Source organism: Symphalangus syndactylus, chromosome 15, assembly GCF_028878055.3.
Source record: "Symphalangus syndactylus isolate Jambi chromosome 15, NHGRI_mSymSyn1-v2.1_pri, whole genome shotgun sequence".
In the NCBI taxonomy this organism is placed as follows: Eukaryota; Metazoa; Chordata; class Mammalia; order Primates; family Hylobatidae; genus Symphalangus; species Symphalangus syndactylus.
Genome location: NC_072437.2, coordinates 77,127,995 through 77,147,533, shown reverse-complemented (window position 1 = coordinate 77,147,533; position 19,539 = coordinate 77,127,995). Strand labels below are relative to the sequence as shown.

At 35.6% G+C, this 19,539-nt stretch overlaps 1 protein-coding gene across 6 annotated transcripts in view; it reads right to left on the bottom strand.

Moving 5' to 3' along the window:
* Window positions 1-564: 564 nt before the first annotated feature.
* The window catches only part of COG6 (component of oligomeric golgi complex 6), a 103,535-nt gene continuing 84,560 nt past the window's right edge, over window positions 565-19,539 (bottom strand). For all 6 annotated transcript variants that reach the window (XM_055245241.2, XM_055245237.2, XM_063618849.1 and 3 more), the window contains one exon: window positions 565-2,037. In XM_055245241.2, coding sequence (XP_055101216.2) covers window positions 1,890-2,037 — 148 coding nt within the window. In that variant the 3' untranslated portion in view covers window positions 565-1,889. The remainder of the gene's footprint in view (window positions 2,038-19,539) is intronic.

Genomic DNA, 19,539 nt, shown 5'->3' with positions numbered 1-19,539 from the left:
CACTGTAATCATGAATTTCGAGTAAAGTCAATTAGTCCATTTGTGTCATTTTTTCCTCAGGTAATATCCACCTGCTCAAATGAAGGCACAGAGAAAGAAATGGAAAAGTTCAACCCCATAAGGGTTTTGCCATTCAAACACCTTTCCTCTCTGAAAGAAGGGCAGACATGCCTTTTCTAGGTTATACGTATGCCAAATGAAAATAGTTCAAAATGCAAACTATGGAGTAATAGCAAATTTAGGTGTTATATTAATGGATTATTACTTACAATGTTTTATTTTGCCTTAGCACTCAAGATCATATATACCACATTTTGCCTGTGAGTCTTTCACTGATTACCTCAGTTTTTCCCTATGTTGTATTTCCTTTTCCATTAGTGCATTTTCTAAAAACACATCAATAGGATACCGGAGAGCTGCAATAATTGCTGCTCTAGAAATATTTTAATATTTTATTTGAAAAAACCAGGTAAAAAGCACAATAAATTTTTCCCTATAAAACAAAGGAATTCATTCATAGCAAGGTATCAATCTTCTTTCACTGTAGAAATAAATTATACAAAATTTAAGCTCTTGATTTATACTTTATTTTTTGTCTTTTATATATAACACATACTAATCGAAGGGAAAAAACTAAAAATACAGATTTATACCCAAATGGATAATGATTATATAATCATTCTTACTCCAAAAAGAATTGTATTAGGTATAAACAATTATAAACTTCAGATAAATAGGTCATATTCTATAAATACTAATTTGTTATATACAACACACAATCTTCTACAAATACTAGTTTTATGTTATTACTTTTCAAAATATTTCAAACTAGTTATTTTTTTCCTTGTGCTTCAATTTTCTCATTTGTAATTTAGGGACTTACCTGTTTTTATAGATTTACTAGAAATTAAGTTTTTTTTGCTGACAAGAATGTAAAATCAGGCACACTGGGATTTATTCCTTTAAAAATACAGTCATTTTGAATCTTCCTAATAGGTAATGGTCTAAAATCAGAGTCCAGTTACAACATGGGGATAAGACACACTGCCAATTGGCAACTCCTCCTCTGGCAGTTTTTTTCTCCAATGTTTGAGTAGATCATTGTTTCTTTGGTTTGAACACCAGATAAAATGTGTAGTTAGTTGGATTTAGGACCCGAGCTCCACCTTGAGTTCCATCAAAGGCTCCCACAGAGTGGAATCTACCCTGTTTAAATCACTTTTCTCTTCCCTTTTTTTCTAATTATTGCTGAGTGTATATTTAAAATTGCATAAAAATGTACACAGTCAAATACATATAGTACGCCAAAGTAGAACAGAAAGGAGATTCACTGCCATATACACCAGGAGCACAATTCACTGTTATTTTTCTCTCTTCTAACAACTCTTTAAGGGCAGCTATTTTGGGGACAGAGACATAGGCTAGGTTCAAAAAAACTAAGCATGCCTACTCATATTAATAAGAAAGCAAATGAATCTTTAGGTAAGGAGACATTTATTAGGTCATATCCTTATACTAATTCTTAAATTTTGACAAATTTTTTATATGCTGTTAATTTAGAACTAGTCTTGTAAAAAAAAATTCTTCAAACCTTTCATACTACTTTATGCTTCCTGAATACAGTGAAAACTGCAGAGCTGGAGAGATGGCTAGCAAAAAAATATATCATCTCATTTAGAATAGATACACAGCAATACTAGCTCAGGTCAATATGTTACTTACTTCCCTGTTACTGAGACCAAAAAAAAAAAAAAATTATCGGGACTTACAATCTTATGATACAAAGAAAACTGTAACTATCAAATTATAAAGTAAAAATTCAAAGAATAAAAAATAACCTTATGTGTTTTAGGGAGGTCATATTTTGCTAACACAATGAAATAAGATAATCAGGAAAGAAGCGTCTGCACTTGCTGCGGAGATCGGTGAAGAATGTTCTCTGGATCTTTGTATTCATTGATTGGATTCATCACAGCTGCATACACTTCTTGATAGGCTCTGCAAACTAATTCTGTAGATTGTTTTACGATCTGCTCTCTATTGATAAGCAAACAAAATGTAAACACATCATTTGAAAAAAATATATTTACTAAGAATTGTAAGACAGCTTGACACTTGAATCAATACATTTCATTTTCATTATCATCACACATACATTATTTAAGAATCACTATATGGCTACACAGTTAATCCTGATTTTGGGATAAAATATAATTTTGTATTTATTATTTATTAAATCTTTCTCCATTACCATATAGGTTGCAGAGGGCATGGACTTTGTTTTGTTCCTGATATATATTGGACTGCTATATATTTGTGCCTGATATACAGGACTGTTAAATAAGAAACAAAAACTGTGACCCAGTGTCAGTGTATTGACTTTGCAAAAGTGGTAACACATTAAAGATGCTTACAATTGTTCCAACTTATCAACACTTTTATCTCTCAGAAAACTTAAACTGCTCTTTCACCTATAGCTTTTACACTAACAACCACATCTCCTAGCTTTCTCTTCATCTCTCTATATCACCCCAAGCTAAAATGTGACACTTGCTTGCAGCAAATCACAGCTTTCTCACAAATATACATTTCTACAAAAGCACATAAAGAATGAGTCCTGCAAATGTTTACAAAATTATCCAGCTGGAAAAAACAGTATTGGTTCATTAAATGTGCAACAACTCTCTGCATAGTTCCATGACATTAACTTCCTGTCATCCCCAGCTACTCATACTATTCATGCATCACCATGAGAAGATGGTACTAATGGTACTCATGGTTCTCATGGTACTAATTTTCTGATTTTTACAAAAACTAAAATAAAAATGTGTGTTTAAAGCTTTGCTTCCAAACCTCCTTTTCTTGTAGTTTCCTACTTCTGTTAATGGCATAACAATGTTGTATCACTTCAGCTCAGGTTCTAAAATGACCTCTTGCCTGGAGTACACACAAACTCCTATCTATTCTTCCCTCTTTCAGTCTCTTCAATATTCAATCCATCCTAGGCACTGTTGTTAGATTAATCTTGCTGAGGCATACTTTCTATCACATCTCTCTCTTACCTGGGGCTTTCAAAGAGCTTCAATGGCCTCTTTTGGTTTCAGAGAAGCCCAAATTCCTTCTACCATTCAAAAATTATCTAACGCTTTCCCTATCACTACTCTAATTCCAGTGCAACCCTTGACTGTCCTCTGGGCTCTGGTTTGCTGATCTCAGTTCCTTTGCTCCTACTTCATTTTCCTAGAATGCCTCTTTCACCACTTTTAAATGCTCTTAATGTTCAGCAAAAATGTTCTCTCTTATCCATGAAGTCTTGTCTGATCTTTAGAGCTAGAAATAATTACTTCCTTTGTGGAATGTCCATGGCACTTTTTCTGTTCCTTTCATATAGCTTTTACCACTCCTAACTTACAATAAAGCTTCTACATTTTCTTGATGTCCAGATCCCAAAAGCTTTGTATTAGGAAGGGGTTAGTTCTGTATCAAATGGATATGACGGGAATATAACCCAATTTCCAAAATGTACTTTAAAAATTGTTTAGAATTACAGAAATACATGTTGTTCATGTCTTACCTGTCCTACAAAATTTCAACTAACTTGACACTGTTTATGCTCACATGTCCCTTAAAACCGAGTATATTTTGAATATGATGGATGCTGAATAAATACATGTTCACTGAATGCTTGATGGAGAAAAATAACTTTTTCCTTATTTACAGAGTCCTTTTCTGGGCTCTTGAGCCACCACTGTTTTCCATAAATGCTGAATCAGTGGCTATTTCAGGAAAACTGTTTCTTCACATAGTCAGGAGTACATGATTGTGACTAGATAGATTAACGTAATAGTTATAGCAGTAATAGTAATATTGTGTTAAGTTGTCACACAGGTCAATGTCATGAAGTCACCATCAACAGAACACATTCTTTTTCTAGGAATTATGTTTTTTTTAGATAATAATGGATAGAATAATACATTTCTAAGACTATCTGTGGAAATATATGCATCTGTGGTCTAGAAAAGAAAATAGTTGGATGGAATAAGGAAAGAATTCCACTTAAGATCTTGGAACATCTGTACACTGTTCTAATGGGGTCCAAACTCTTGGTGAGTTGGAGTAACTTGACATTTTCCAAAAATTGCTAAAGCTTGCAAAATGACAGTGAGTAGAAGAAAGACATGCTGAGTAAATTTTCTGAGCAGAGTAGACTGGTGCTTACTGGTTGTACTACCTTTCTGCTGAAAGGAAAGGGATGATGGTAGAAACTGGTTTAGAAAACTGCTTAACTAAATGAGGCTTGGAGATTTTTTTTTTTTTCTTTTTCTTTTTTTTTTTTTTGAGACAGTCTCACTTTGTCACCCAGGCTGGAGTGCAGTGGCATGATCTTGGCTCACTGCAACCTCTGCCTCCCCGGTTCAAGTGATTCTCCTGCCTCAGCCTCCCGAGTAGCTGGGATTACAGGCATGCACCACCATGCCTGCCTAATTTTTGTATTTTTAGTAGAGACGGGGTTTCATCATGTTGACCAGGCTGGTCTCAAAATCCTGACCTCAGGTGATCCACCCACTTTGGACTCCCAAAGTGCTGGGATTACAGGCATGAGCCATTGTGCCCAGCCTGGAGATATTTGTTGATCTATTGATTGGTGATCTTTCCTGTAATTAAATTTGCTTGACAATGAATGTAACGAAATAATGCAAAAATTATTTTTCATTAAAAACTACTAGAAACTAGTATTTTAAAACTTTGTTAGATATACATTTGATATCCACTTTTGCAACAAGTCAGATACTGGATTTTAGAAATAGTGTTCTTAGTTCTTTTCTAAGCGCAATAACATAGATTTCTGAGAAGTGTGTAAAGCATTCATTACTCATGCCTCATACTTGTCTATACTCAATCTCAATACAGCATATATTTGATCGTATATAAGGAGTACGCAAAAATAAGGCTATTCCTTCTCATAAAAAGTATAAAATAAGAATAATGTACAATTATAAATATTGAATATGATTTTTAAAAGTTCAGAGTAACTTGTAAATGTATTGTTGAAACTTCTGAAGTAGTGAAATTTAAATTTCATTTTCAAGTAAGTCATAAAAAATTTAAAATTTGCTGAAATTTAGTTGTAACTTGACACGTTTCTAAGCTATATAAATTAGCTCACAAATGTCTGTAAGAATACAGCTGAAAATCCATTGTAAGTTTGCAATAGATAAAATAAAGCAGTACCACATAAACACAGATAATTAAACAAAATCAAGCCAGTTAAAACTAAACAAGTGTTCAAAATTCATTTTAAATTTTGGTGTTAGATGGTATAATATGTCTTCAATCTGCTCCTCAGCTTAAAAAGCCACCGAGATATGGAAGGGGGTTAAAAAAAGAATATGCATAAGGTGGAGAGGATGAAGAAAGCAAAGCCGGTGGATAAAAAGAAATCTTCATGTATTACATGAAGGAAGGAGGAAGGAAAAAAAGCAAAGAATAAGGAACTGCTCCTCCTGGCCTGCTAACTGCCTGCTAAAGCCAACAGGATGGAAATAAAATGAAAAGGGAGACTCTCGAAAGTGAGTCTGAGTCAAAAAAATTATAAAGACCACGAACTCTGGCTGACAGTGTGATTCCACATTTCTGAACAAATATGAGGTCATTTATCACTACCAAAGCAACAGTTTCCTACACTCACTTTTATTAAGTATTTTCTAATCAGTTCTATATGGTACAGTAGAGATAAAATGGTATAGAGGAGTAAATTACTGTTAGAAGGCTTACATTCTAATTGAAGCTCTGCCACTTATTGTTGCCTTGAACAAGTAATTTAACCTCTCCAAGACTTCTTTCTCCACTATAAACCAAATATTGAACTAGTTAATCTTTATAAGGTACTTTGAGCTTTTAAGCTATATTATTCCATTGAGAGGTAAGAGTATTTTAATGAGTTATTGTTTTAAAAGAACTACCTACATGAATAAATACATCACATATACATACACATACATTATTTTAGAGAACTGTTTCCCAAATATGATTTGTAAAAGCATATCAGTTATTTGTATATAAATGAATGTTTCTATAGTGCTAAAACCATTTTATTCTCTTGCCAGTTTACTATATTTTTATTTATAGTAATAATTACTATGTAAATTCATCCTTTATCTTAAAAAGCATATTAAGTATCTGTCTATCAATCAACTGATCTATCTATACTCTGCCAGCCTGCCCAGTCTTAGCCCAAATTATTCACTAATTACTAATATCACATATGAAATACACAGTCTCAAACAATAATGAATCATTATAGTAACAAATAATCAATGTCCAAAGTTTCAAGGATTCTATGACTAAATCCAAAATGACAAACAAATCATCTCAGTTCAGTCGTATGCTTCTGAAAGTTGGGAATGTCCTTATCAACTAAACACCCTATGTACAGGCAGAGAAAACAGTGAATTTTTTTGTTGTCGTTGTTAGCAGTGCATGCTGAATACTGGTTCTAGCATGGGCATGCACTTGATTTTACTTACTTACTATTTTGATCAATCACAGCCTAGCCCATAGCTGACAGGGAGTACTTTCAGGACTGTTTCTGTCCTCTTGCTTTTCACAACACCAAAAGATATGCAAAAAGACCAGTTGAAAGGGGGAAGTAACTTTATTTTATTAATTATACTTTAAGTTCTAGGGTACATGTGCACAATATGCAGGTTTGTTACATAGGTATACACGTGCCATGTTGGCTTGCTGCACCCCATTTACTCATCATTTACATTAGGTATTTCTCCTAATGCTATCCCTCCGCTACCCCCCATCCCATGACAGGCCCCGGGGTGTGATGTTCCCCGCCCTGTGTTCAAGTATTCTCATTGTTCAATTCCCACCTATGAGTGAGACCATGCGGTGTTTGGTTTTCTGTCATTGGGGTAGTATGCTTAGAATGATGGTTTCCAGCTGTATCCATGTCCCTACAAAGGACACGAACTCATCCTTTTTTATGGCTGCATAGTATTCTATTGTGTATATGTGCCACATTTTCTTAATCCAGTCTATCATTGATGGACATTTGGGTTGGTTCCAAGTCTTTGTTATTGTGAATAGTGCCTCAATAAACATACGTGTGCATGTATCTTTACAGTAGCATGATTTATAATTCTTTGGGTATATACCCAGTAATGGGATCACTAGGTCAAAAAACTAGTTCTAGATCCTTGAGGACTTGCCACACTGTCTTCCACAATGCTTGAAATAGTTTACACTCCCACCAACAGTGTAAAAGCATTCCTATTTCTCCACATCCTCTCAAGCATCCGTTGTTTCCTGACTTTTTAATGATCACTGTTCTAACTGGCGTGAGATAGTATCTCATTGTGGTTTTGATTTGCATTTCTCTGACGACCAGTGAGTGATGATGAGCATTTTTTCATGTGTCTGTTGGCTGCATAAATGTCTTCTTTTGAGAAGTGTCTGTTCATATCCTTTGCCCACTTTTTGATGGTTTTTTTTCTTATACATTTAAGTTCTTTGAAGATTCTGCATATTAGCCCTTTGTCAGATGGATAGATTGCAAAAATTTTTTCCCATTCTGTAGTTTGCCTGTTCACTCTGATGGTAGTTTCTTTTGCTGTGCAGAAGCTCTTTAGTTTAATTAGATCCCATTTTCCTACTTTGGCTTTTGTTGCCATTGCTTTTGGTGTTTTCGTCATGAAGTCCTTGCCCATGCCTATGCCCTGAATAGTATTGCCTAGGTTTTCTTCTAGGGTTTTTATGGTTTTAGGTCTACCATTTAAGTCTTTAATCCATCTTGAATTAATTTTTGTATAAGGTGTAAGGAAGGGATCCAGTTTCAGCTTTCTACATTTGGCTAGCCAGTTTTCCCAGTACCATTTATTAAATAGGGAATCCTTACCCCTTGTCAGGTTTGTCAAAGATCAGATGGTTGTAGATGTGTGGTGTTATTTCTGAGGACTCTGTTCTGTTCCATTGGTCTATATCTCTGTTTTGGTACCAGTACCATGATGTTTTGGTTACTGTAGTCTTGTAGTATATATAGTTTGAAGTCAGGTAGCGTGATGCCTCCAGCTTTGCTCTTTTGGCTTAGGATTGTCTTGGCAATGTGGGCTCTTTTTTGGTTCCGTATGAACTTTAAAGTAGTTTTTTCCAATTCTGTGAAGAAAGTCATTGGTACCTTGATGGGGATGGCATTGAATCTCCAAATTATCTTGGGCAGTATGGCCATTTTCACAATATTGATTCTTCCTATCTATGAGCATGAAATGTCCTTCCATTTGTTTGTGCCCTCTTTTATTTTGTTGAGCAGTGGTTTGTAGTTCTCCTTGAAGAGGTCCTTCATATCCCTTGTAAGTTGGATTCCTAGGTTATTTTATTCTCTTTGTAGCAATTGTGAATGGGAGTTCACTCATGATTTGGCTCTCTGTTTGTCTGTTATTGGTGTATAGGAATGCTTGTGATTTTTGCACATTGATTTTGTATCCTGAGACTTTGCTGAAGTTGCTTGTTAGCGTAAGGAGATTTTGGGCTGAGACAATGGGGTTTTCTAAATATACAATCATGTCATCTGCAAACAGGGACGATTTGACTTCCTCTTTTCCTAACTGAATATCCTTTATTTCTTTCTCTTGCCTGATTGCCCTGGCCAGAACTTCCAACACTATGTTGAATAGGAGTGGTGAGAGAGGGCATCACTCTCTTGTGCCAGTTTTCAAAGGGAATGCTTCCAGTTTTTGCCCATTCAGTATGATATTGGCTGTGGGTTTGTCATAAATAGCTCTTATTATTTTAAGATACGTTCCATCAATACCTAGTTTATTGAGAGTTTTTAGCATGAAGGGCTATTGAATTTTGTCAAAGGCCCTTTCTGCATCTATTGAGATAATCATATGGTTTTTGTCATTGGTTCTGCCTATGTGATAGGTTATGTTTATTGATTTGCGTAGGTTGAACCAGCCTTGCATCCCAAGCCTTGCACCATCCCCTTGGTGGGTAAGCTTTTTGATGTGCTGCTGGATTCAGTTTGCCAGTATTTTATTGAGGATTTTCGCATCGATATTCATCAGGGATATTGGTCTAAAATTCTCTTTTTTTGTTGTGTCTCTGCCAGGCTTTGGTATCAGGATGATGCTGGCCTTATAAAATGAGTTAGGGAGGATTCCCTCTTTTTCTATTGATTGGAATAGTTTCAGAAAGGATGGTACCAGCTCCTCTTTGTACCTCTGGTAGAATTCAGCTGTGAATCCATCTGATCCTGGATTTTTGGTTGGTAGGCTATTAATTATTGCCTTGATTTCAGAGTCTGTTATTGGTCTATTCAGAGATTCAACTTCTTCTTGGTTTAGTCTCGGGAGGGTTTATGTGTCGAGGAATTTATCCATTTCTTCTAGGTTTTCTAGATTGTTTGCATAGAGGTGTTTATAGTATTCTCTGATGGTAGTTTGTATTTCTGCGGGATCACTGGTGATATTCCCTTTATCATTTTTTATTGCATCTATTTGATTCTTCTCTCTTTTCTTCTTTATTAGTCTTGCTAGTGGTCTATCAATTTTGTTGATCTTTTCAAAAAACCAGCTGCTGGATTCATTGTTTTGAGGGGTTTTTTGTGTCTCTATTTCCTTCAGTTCTGCTCTGATCTTAGGTACTTCTTGCCTTCTGCTAGCTTTTCAATTTGTTTGCTCTTGCTTCTCTAGTTCTTTTAATTGTGATGTTAAGGTGTCGATTTTAGATCTTTCCTGCTTTCTCTTTTGGGCATTTAGTGCTATAAATTTCCTTCAAACACTGCTTTAAATGTGTCCCAGAGATTCTGGTATGTTGTGTCTTTGTTCTCATTAGTTTCAAAGAACATCTTTATTTCTTCCTTCATTTAGTTATGTACCCAGTAGTCATTCAGGAGCAGATTGTTCAGTTTCCATGTAGTTGTGCGTTTTGAGTGAGTTTCTTAATCCTGAGTTCTAGTTTGATTGCACTGTGGTCTGAGAGACAGTTTGTTGTGATTTCTGTTCTATTTGCTGAGGAGTGCTTTACTTCCAACTATGTGGTCAATTTTGGAATAAGTGTGATGTGGTGCTGAGAAGAATGTATATTCTGTTGATTTGGGGTGGAGAGTTCTGTAGATGTCTATTAGGTCTGCTTGCTGCAGAGCTGAGTTCAAGTCCTGGATATCCTTGTAAACTTTCTGTCTCATTGATCTGTCTAATGTTGACAGTGCGGTGTTAAAATCTCCCATTATTATTGTGTGGGAGTCTAAGTCTCTTTGTAGGTCTCTAAGGACTTGCTTTATGAATCTGGGTGCTCCTATATTGGCTGCATATATATTTAGGATAGTTAGCTCTTCTTGTTGAATTGATCCCTTTACCATTATGTAATGGCCTTCTTTGTCTCTTTTGATCTTTGTTGGATTAAAGTCTGTTTTATGAGAGACTAGGATTGCAATCCCTGCCTTTTTTTGTTTTCCATTTGCTTGGTAGATCTTCCTCCATCCCTTTATTTTGAGCCTATGTGTGTCTCTGCATGTGAGATGGGTCTCCTGAATACAGCACACTGATGTGTCTTGACTCTTTATCCAATTTACCAGTCTGTGTCTTTTAATTGGGGCATTTAGCCCATTTACATTTAAGGTTAATATTGTTATGTGTGAATTTGATCCTGTCATTATGATGTTAGCTGGTTATTTTGCCCATTAGTTGATGTGGTTTCTTCTCAGCATCAATGGTCTTTACAATTTGGTATGTTTTTGCAGTGGCTGGTACCAGTTGTTCCTTTCCATGTTTAGTGCTTCCTTCAGGAGCTCTTATAAGGCAGGCCTGGTAGTAACAAAATCTCTCAGCATTTGCTTGTCTGTAAAGGATTTTATTTCTCCTTCACTTATGAAGCTTAGTTTGTCTGGATATGAAATTCTAGGTTGAAAATTCTTTTCTTTAAGAATGTTGAATATTGGCCCCACTCTCTTCTGGCTTGTAGAGTTTCTGCTGAGAGATATGCTGTTAGTCTGATGGGCTTCCCTTTGTGGGTAACCTGACCTTTCTCTCTGGCTGCTCTTAACATTTTTTCCTTCATTTCAACCTTGGTGAATCTGACAATTATATGTCTTGGGGTTGCTTTTCTCAAGGAGTATCTTGGTGGTGTTCTTTGCATTTCCTGAATTTGAATGTTGGCCTGCCTTGCTAGGTTGGGGAAGTTCTCCTGGATAACATCCTGAAGAGTGTTTTCCAACTTGGTTCAATTCTCCCTGTCACTTTCAGGTACACCAATCAAACGTAGATTTGGTCTTTTCACACAGTCCCATATTTCTTGGAGGCTTTCTTTTTACTCCTTTTTCTCTAAACTTCTCTTCTTGCTTTATTTAATTAATTTGATATTCAATCACTGATACCCTTTCTTCCACTTGATCAAATTGACTATTAAAGCTTGTGCATGCGTCACATAGTTCTCATGCCGTGGTTTTCAGCTCCATCAGGTCATTTAAGGTCTTCTCTACACTGTTTATTCTAGTTAGCCATTCATCTAATCTTTTTTCAAGGTTTTTAGCTTCCTTGCAATGGGTTTGAACATCCTCCTTTAGCTCAGAGAAGTTCGTCATTATCAACTTTCTGAAGCCTACTTCTGTCAGCTTGTCAAAGTCATTCTTTATCCAGCTTTGTTCCATTGCTGGCGAAGAGCTGCGATCCTTTGGAGGAGAAGAGGCTCTCTAGATATATAACTAAATGGAGATATTATTCTCATTTTAAAATATGTTCAAAGAAATTTACTGTATTCTAAATAATTATTTAAAACCGAACTGAGATAAGAAATGAACTGCTTACTTCCAAAAATCAGTGAGCTTGTCATTAATCTGTACTTTAGGATTTTGGTTTCCATAACAACGTGATACAACTTTCATCATTACCATAAACCCAGCATTTCCAGAAACAGATTATTTCAACATCAGGTTCTGTGATCACTAAAATTGAGTTTTATTTTAGCACCACAGTTAAGAGTGCAATCAAATGTGCCACAGGAGAAAAAAAGGCGTTAAGCCTAAAAGCCCAAGAAGAAAAGACAATAATAGTCTTATGAATAACAGATTAGTTAAAATTTTGGTTTTTCTTCATCACCATATAAATATAAGAAATGTCACAATGGGTCAAGACAATTTTTCATCCTAGGTCAGCTATCTGTCTATAAATGAAATTAAAGCATATTTTTTATGAGGCCAAGCTACATATTTCACATAACTGTCATCTATTATCATATATGCCAGACGTCTATGAGCATTCTTTAAAAATAATAAAATAATCTCAACACAGAAAGAGCTAATAAAATACAGTATAGTCTAGTGTTGAAGAGAATAGGGTCTAGAATCTAGATTCAAATCATGGCTCTACTTCTTACAAATTTTTTGACCTTGATACAATTATTTAATCTTTCTAAACAATATTCTCTTTTAAATTGATCGAAAGAATTGAACTAAGTAATCTATTAAAGGATCACTCTCAGTGTTCAGTTCAGGCTGCGGGCTTGGGTGGATGGTGGTGGAGAGGGCAAGTGTGAAAATGGAAAAGTTCAGAGGTTAATGTGATAAACCAGGCACAGATGATGCCACCTTGGGCCAGAGTGCTAACTGTGGAGATGTTCAGAAGTATGAGTCCTCTCTCATATACTTCTTAGATAAATATTTAATGAAATGATTCCATGAGAATTTTGATTAAAGTTGGAGTTATTTACAGATTAACCTGTTACACTAGTGAATTTTTCAGTCTATGAAGAGAGTATGTCTATTTAGTCAGATCTTTTAGAATTTTCAATAAATTTTTATAAGTTTCATTATATAATTTTCCATGTATATCATCAAATTTATTCCTAGGAAACAATCCTGTGACTATTACAATAAAGTCTTTTACTTTTCGTTGTTATAATTAGATATTGCTGGTATACAGAAAAGGTACTAATTTTTGTATGTTAATTTTGAATCTGGCCAAGTAACAACTCTATTTTAGTTCTATTAGTTTGTTAATTGTTTGCCTTTTTTGTTTTTGGTACAGACATTTAAAATTAATAAGTTTTATTAATTCTTTTCAATATTTATGACTCAATTCATTACAATGGCTAGAAGCTCCAAGGTAAACAGATGTGACAGTAAGTATGCATATCTTGTTTTGAACTTTAATGAAAAGGTTTCTAATGTTTCATCAAGTATTATGTTTGCTGTAGATTTTCAATATTCCAACATAGTGTCATGGTACTCTTCTCTAACTGGTTTATGTAGTAAATTCAAGTAAGATTTTTCTTTGTATGCTTTGGCTATGGTGTTTCCTCTCTTGATGCAATGGAATGTTTGATTTTTTTAAATGATTTTTTATATCTTGCAGGCTTTTTATCTAAGACCTACTTAAGCATGACTTTCATCAATATAAAACATTCCCCTTTGACCTTTTATTGACTTACACCCTGAATTCAATTTTGCCTGTTAATATTGCAACTCCTTCTTTCTTTGTATGCCACTTTGTTGTAAATGGTCTCTTGTAAAGGGCATATAGGTGAACTGTGTTTTTTTTTTTTTTTTTTTTTTAAATCTAAACTGACACTCTTGTATGTTAAAATAGGGTAAGTTATCCACATTCATTGTAAAAACTGATTTAGCTTGGAATTTATAAAGAAAAACTTGCTATGACTTTTCTAGTTCTTGCTATGAACTTTCTAGAACTAGAAACATCTAGTTTTTCTTATGTTCATCTACTTAGGATTTCTTATTTCCTTTTTTGCTCATTCTTACATTAGTTTCATGAATGTTTTATCCGTACTTAAAAAGAATGTGTATTTTCTATAGTTTGTGTGTAGTATTTTAAATATTTCTATTAGGTAAAGATTGGTAGTACTGTTCAACTATGAAGCATCGTGTTAATTTCCTATTTTTTTGTATCAATTACTGAGAGGAGTATGTAGAAATATCTAACTGTATTTCTTGATACAGCTATTCCTCATCAATTCTGCAAGCTTATATTTCATGTTATTTGCAGCTCTGCTATTAAATGAACATATATACTACTATATTTTCTTCATGTATTAATCCTATTATATTATAAAATGTCGCTCTTTATCTCTGGTATTATTATCTGTCTGTAATCTAATTTTTCTTATAGTAATATAGCTACTCCAGCTTTATGATTAGTGCTTACATGGTATATCTTTTGTCATCCTTTTAAACTATCTCCACCTTTATATTTAAAATGGACTTTTTTATAGACAGCAGATAGTTGTACCAAGCTTTTTCATCCAGTCTAACAATTTCGTCTTTTCGAATGTGTAGTACTTTCACATTTAGTAACAGTTACTTATTAGGCTGCAGTTAAGTCTATCTTCCTGCTACTTGTTTCATACTTGTCTCATTTGTTCTTTTACCCTCCTTTTTCACCTTCTTTTGATACAATTACTTTTTAAAAATTCTATTTGTTCTTATCTATTGGTATGCTAAATAACTTTGTTTGTTTCAATGGTTGTGGGAAGGTTTACAATCTACCTCCAATCAATATTATATATTTCATGGATAACTTAATATCCTTACAATATTACAACACCAAACTTCCACTTCCCTCCCACTGCATCTTTTGCACTTTTGTTGTCATACATTTTATGTGTTTAAAATTCCACAATTAGGAGAAAGATGAGCAAATAGAAGCCTCCAGCGATTGTCCCCCAAGCAGGAACGCCAAATTGAACAACTATCCACACAAAAAATCACTTTCCTAAGAACCAAAAATCAGGTGAGCAATCATAGTACTTGCTTTTAACATCATATTAAGGAAAGAGTCACTAAAGAGGATAAGAAAGATAGTCTTGAATTGCCTACACCATCCTTCCCCTAATCCCTGGCATTGGCAGCATGGCGTGGGAGAGAATTTATGTGCTTGTGGAAGGCAGAGAAAAGAGTGATTGTGGGACTTAGCACTGGAATTTAGTGCTGCCCTGTCACAGCAGAAAGCAACACCAGGCAGAACTCAGCCAGCATCCACAGAGGGAGCATTCAGACCAGCACTAGTCAGAAGGGAAGCCTCCATCCCAGTGGTCAGAACCAGAGTTCTGGCAAGCCCCACCACCATGGGATAAGGTGCTCTGGGATCTGAAATAAACTGAAGGGCAAGTTTTGCGCCATAAGGGCTCTAATTCCTAGGCAAGCTTCTGTGCTTTGCTGGGCTTAGAGCCAGTGGACTTGGGGTGCACGTGAGCTAATGAGACACCAGCTAGGGCAGCCAAGGGAGTACTTGCATCACTCCTCCCACAACCCCAAGTGATGCAGCTCGTAGCTCCGGGTAAGACTCCTTCCTTCTGCTTGAGAGAAAAGCATGGGAAGGACTTTGTTTTGTATCTTGGATGCCAGCTCAGCCATCTCAGAACAGAACACCACGTATAATAGATTCCTAAGGTTCCTGACTCAAGGCCCTGCATACCAGACAGCTTCTCTGGACCCACTCGGAGACAAGGGAAACTCACTGCCCTGAAGGGAAGGACATAAGCCTCACTGATTCATCACCTGCGGACTGCACAGCCCTTGGACCTTGAGGGAACATAGGCAGTAGTCATGCAGTGATCCCTGTGGGCCTTGGGCAAGACCCAGTGCTATGCTTGCTTTGGATCTCACCCAGCACAGTACCAGTGGTGGTGCCACAAAGAGGCATGTATCACCACTCCCCCAGCTCCAAGGCAGCTCAGTACAGAGAGGAAGACTATTTGCTTGGGGGAAAGTAAGGGAAGAGAACAAGAGTCTATGCCTGGTAATCCAGGAAGTTCTCCTGGATCTCACCCAAGACCACCAATATAGTACCCTCATTGAGTCTGCAAGAGCCACAGGGCTTGCGGTGCTCCCTAATGTAGAATGGCTGCAGTGACCAAAGACTTAATTCACAAGTCCCCTTGAATACTTGGAAAGCCTTCATAAGAAGGGCAGGTATAAGGCCCAGACTATGAAGACTATAACACCCACCTCTTCAATGCCCAGACACTGATGAACATCTACAAACATCAACACCATCCAGGAAAACATGACTTCCCCAAACAAATTAAACAAGGCACCAATGACCAACCCCAGAGTGACAGACATATGTGACCTTTCAGACAGAGAAATCATAATAGTTGTGCCGAGGAAGTGCAAAGAAATTCAAGATAACACAAGGAAGAAATTCAGAATCTTGTTTTTTGTTTTTTTGAAATGGAGTTTTGCTCTTGTTGCCCAAGCTGGAGTGCAATGGCATGATCGTGGCTCACCGTAACCTCTGCCTCCCAGGTTCAAGCGATTCTCCTGCCTCAGTCTCCCAAGTAGCTGGGATTACAGGCATGCACCACCACGCCTGGCTAATTTTGTATTTTTAGTAGACACAAGGTTTCTCCATGTTGGTTAGGCTGGTCTTGAACTCCTGACCTCAGGTGATCCAACTGTCTCGGCCTCCCAAAGTGCTGGGATTACAGGCATGAGCCACTGCGCCTGGCCAAAATTCAGAACCTTATCAGATAACTTTAACAAAGAGCTTGAAATAATCAAAAAGAATCAAGCAGAAAGTCCAAAGCTGAAAAATACAAGTGACATGCTAAAGAATGCATCAGAGTCTCTTAGCTGCAGAATTAATCAAACAGAAGAAAGAACTACTGAGCTTGAAGACAGGATATTTGAAAATACACAGTGAGAGGAGACAAAAGAAAAAGGAATAAAAAAAAATGAAGCACATATACAAGATCTAGAAAATAGCCTCCAAGAAGCAAATCCAAGAGTTGCTGGCCTTAAAGAGGAGGCAGAGAGAGATTAGTGCAGAAAGTCTATTTGATGGGATAACAGAGAACTTCCTGAACCTAGAGAAAGATATCAATATTCAAGTACAAGAAGGTTACAGACCACCAAGCAGATGTAATCCAAATAAGGCTACCTCAAGACCTTTAATAATTAAACTCCCAAAGGCCAAAGAAAAAGAATGTAAAAGCAGCAAGAGAAAAGAAACAACTTACAAAGGAGCTCCAATACTTCTGGCAGCAGACTTTTCAGTGGAAACCTTACAGGCCAAGAGAGAGTGGCATGACACATTTAAAGTGCTGAAGGAAAAAAAAAACTTTTATCTTAGAATACCAAATCCAGTGAAAAGATCTTATAAACATGAAGGACAAATAAAAGCTTTCCCAGACCAAAAAAAAAAAAAGGACTTCATCAACACCACATCTATCCTACAAGAAATGCTAAAGAGAGCTCTTCAATCTGAAAGAAAAGGACATTAATGAGCAATAAGAAATCATCTGAAGGAACTAAACACACTGGTAATACCAGGTACACAGAAAAACACAGAATATTGTAAACTGTAACCATGGTGTGTAAACTACTCATATCTTGAGTAGATAGAATAAAAAGATGAACCTATCAAAAATAACTACAGTAACATTTCAAGTGACAGACAGTATAATAAATATAAAGTAGAAAAAACAAATATTTGAAAGCAGGGTGATGAAGTTGAAGGGTAAAGAGTTTTTATTAGTTTTCTCTTGGCTTGTTTGTTTACACAATCAATGTTAAGTTGTTGTCAGTTTAAAATAATGTGGTATAAGATATTATTTGGAAGCTTCATGGTAACCTCAAGTCAAAAAACATACAACAGATACACAAAAAATAAAAAGAAATTAAAATATACCACCAGAGAAAATCACCTTCACTAAAAAAGAGACAGGAAGGAAGGAAAGAAGGAAGTGAAAATCACAGAACAACAAGAAAGCAAATTTTTAAATGGCAGTGTAAGTCCTTATCAGTAATAACACAATGTAAATGGACTATGGTCTCCAATCAAAAGTCACAGAGTGGTTGAATGGATTAAAAAAACAAGACCCAAAGATCTGTTGCCTACAAAAAAAATACTTCATTACAAAAGCAGACATAGACTGAAAAAAAGAGAGATAGAAAAAGATACTCTATGCCACTGGAAACAAACAAAAAAATAGGAGTAGCTATACTTATTTATATCAGAAAAAATAGATTTGAAGGCAAACATAAAAAGAGACAAGTTCAGTATATAATGATAAAGGGGTAAATTCAGCAAGAGGATATAACAATTGTAAATATATATGCACCCAACATTGGAGCACCCAGATATACAAAGCAAGCATTATTAGAGATAATGAGAGAGCCAGACCCCAAAACAATAATAGCTGGAGGCTTCAACCCTCTACTTTCAGCACTGGACAGACTTCCCAGAGAGAAAATTAAAAAAGAAATGTTGGACTTAATCTACACTACAGACCAAATGCACCTAATCAATATTTGTAGAGTATTTCATCCAGTGGCTGCAGAATAAACATTTTCACTTCAGCACATAGATCATTCTCAAGGACAGACCATATGTTAGGACACAATAAAAGTCCATAAAATTTTTTTAAAACGAAATTATATCAAGTATCTTCTCTGACCACAATGGAATAAAACTACAAATCAATAACAAGAATAATTTTAGAAACTATACAAACACATGGAAATTTAACAATATGTTCCTGAATAACTAGTGGGCCAATGAAGAAATTAAGAAGGAAATTAAAAAATTTATTGAAACAACTGAAAATGGAAACAACATACCAAAACCAATGGGATACAGCAAAAGCAGTACTAAAAGGAAAGTTTGTAGCTGTAAGTGCCTACAAAAAAAGTAGAAAAGCTTCAAATAAACAACTTAATGATATATTTTAAAGAACTAGAAAAGCAAGAAGAAACCAAACCCAAAATTAGTAGAAGAAAATAAAGATCAGAGCGGAAATATATGAAATTGAAACAAAAGTACAAAAGAGTGATGAAACAAAAGGTGATTTTTTGAATAGACAAAATTGACAAACCTTTAGCCAGACTAAGAAAAGAACCAGAAGATCCAAATAAATAAAATCAGAGATGAAAAAGGGGACATCACAGCCAATACCCCAGAAATTCAAAGGCTCATTACAGGCTACTAAGAGCAACTATAAGCTTAGAAGAAATGAATAAATTCCTAGACACATGCAATCTGCCAAGACTGAACCATGAAGAAATTCAAAACCTGAAGAGACCAATTAACAAGTAATGAGATCAAAGCCATAATAAAAAGTCTCTCAGCAAACAAAAAGCCAGGAACTGATGGCTTCACTTCTGAATTTTACCAAATGGTTAAAGAAGAACTAATGCTAATTCTACTTAAACTATTCCAAGAAATAGAGGAGAAGGGAATACTTCCACGTTCATTCTATGAGGCCAGTATTTAAATTAACCCTGATATCAAAACCAAAGACAGATTAAGAAAAAAAAAAAAAAAGTACAACAAAAATACAGGCCAATATCCCTGATGAGCATTGATGTAAAAATTCTCAAAATAATAGAGAAAAGCATAGAAAATGATTGTAAAGAATTCTTCCTTTTTGGCCAGGCACAGTGGCTCACACCTGTAATCCCAGCACTTTGGTAGGACGAGGTGGGCGGATCAAAAGGTCAGGAGTTTGAGATCAGCCGGGCCAACATGGTGAAACCCTGTCTCTACTAAAAATACAAAAATTAGCTGGGCACATTGG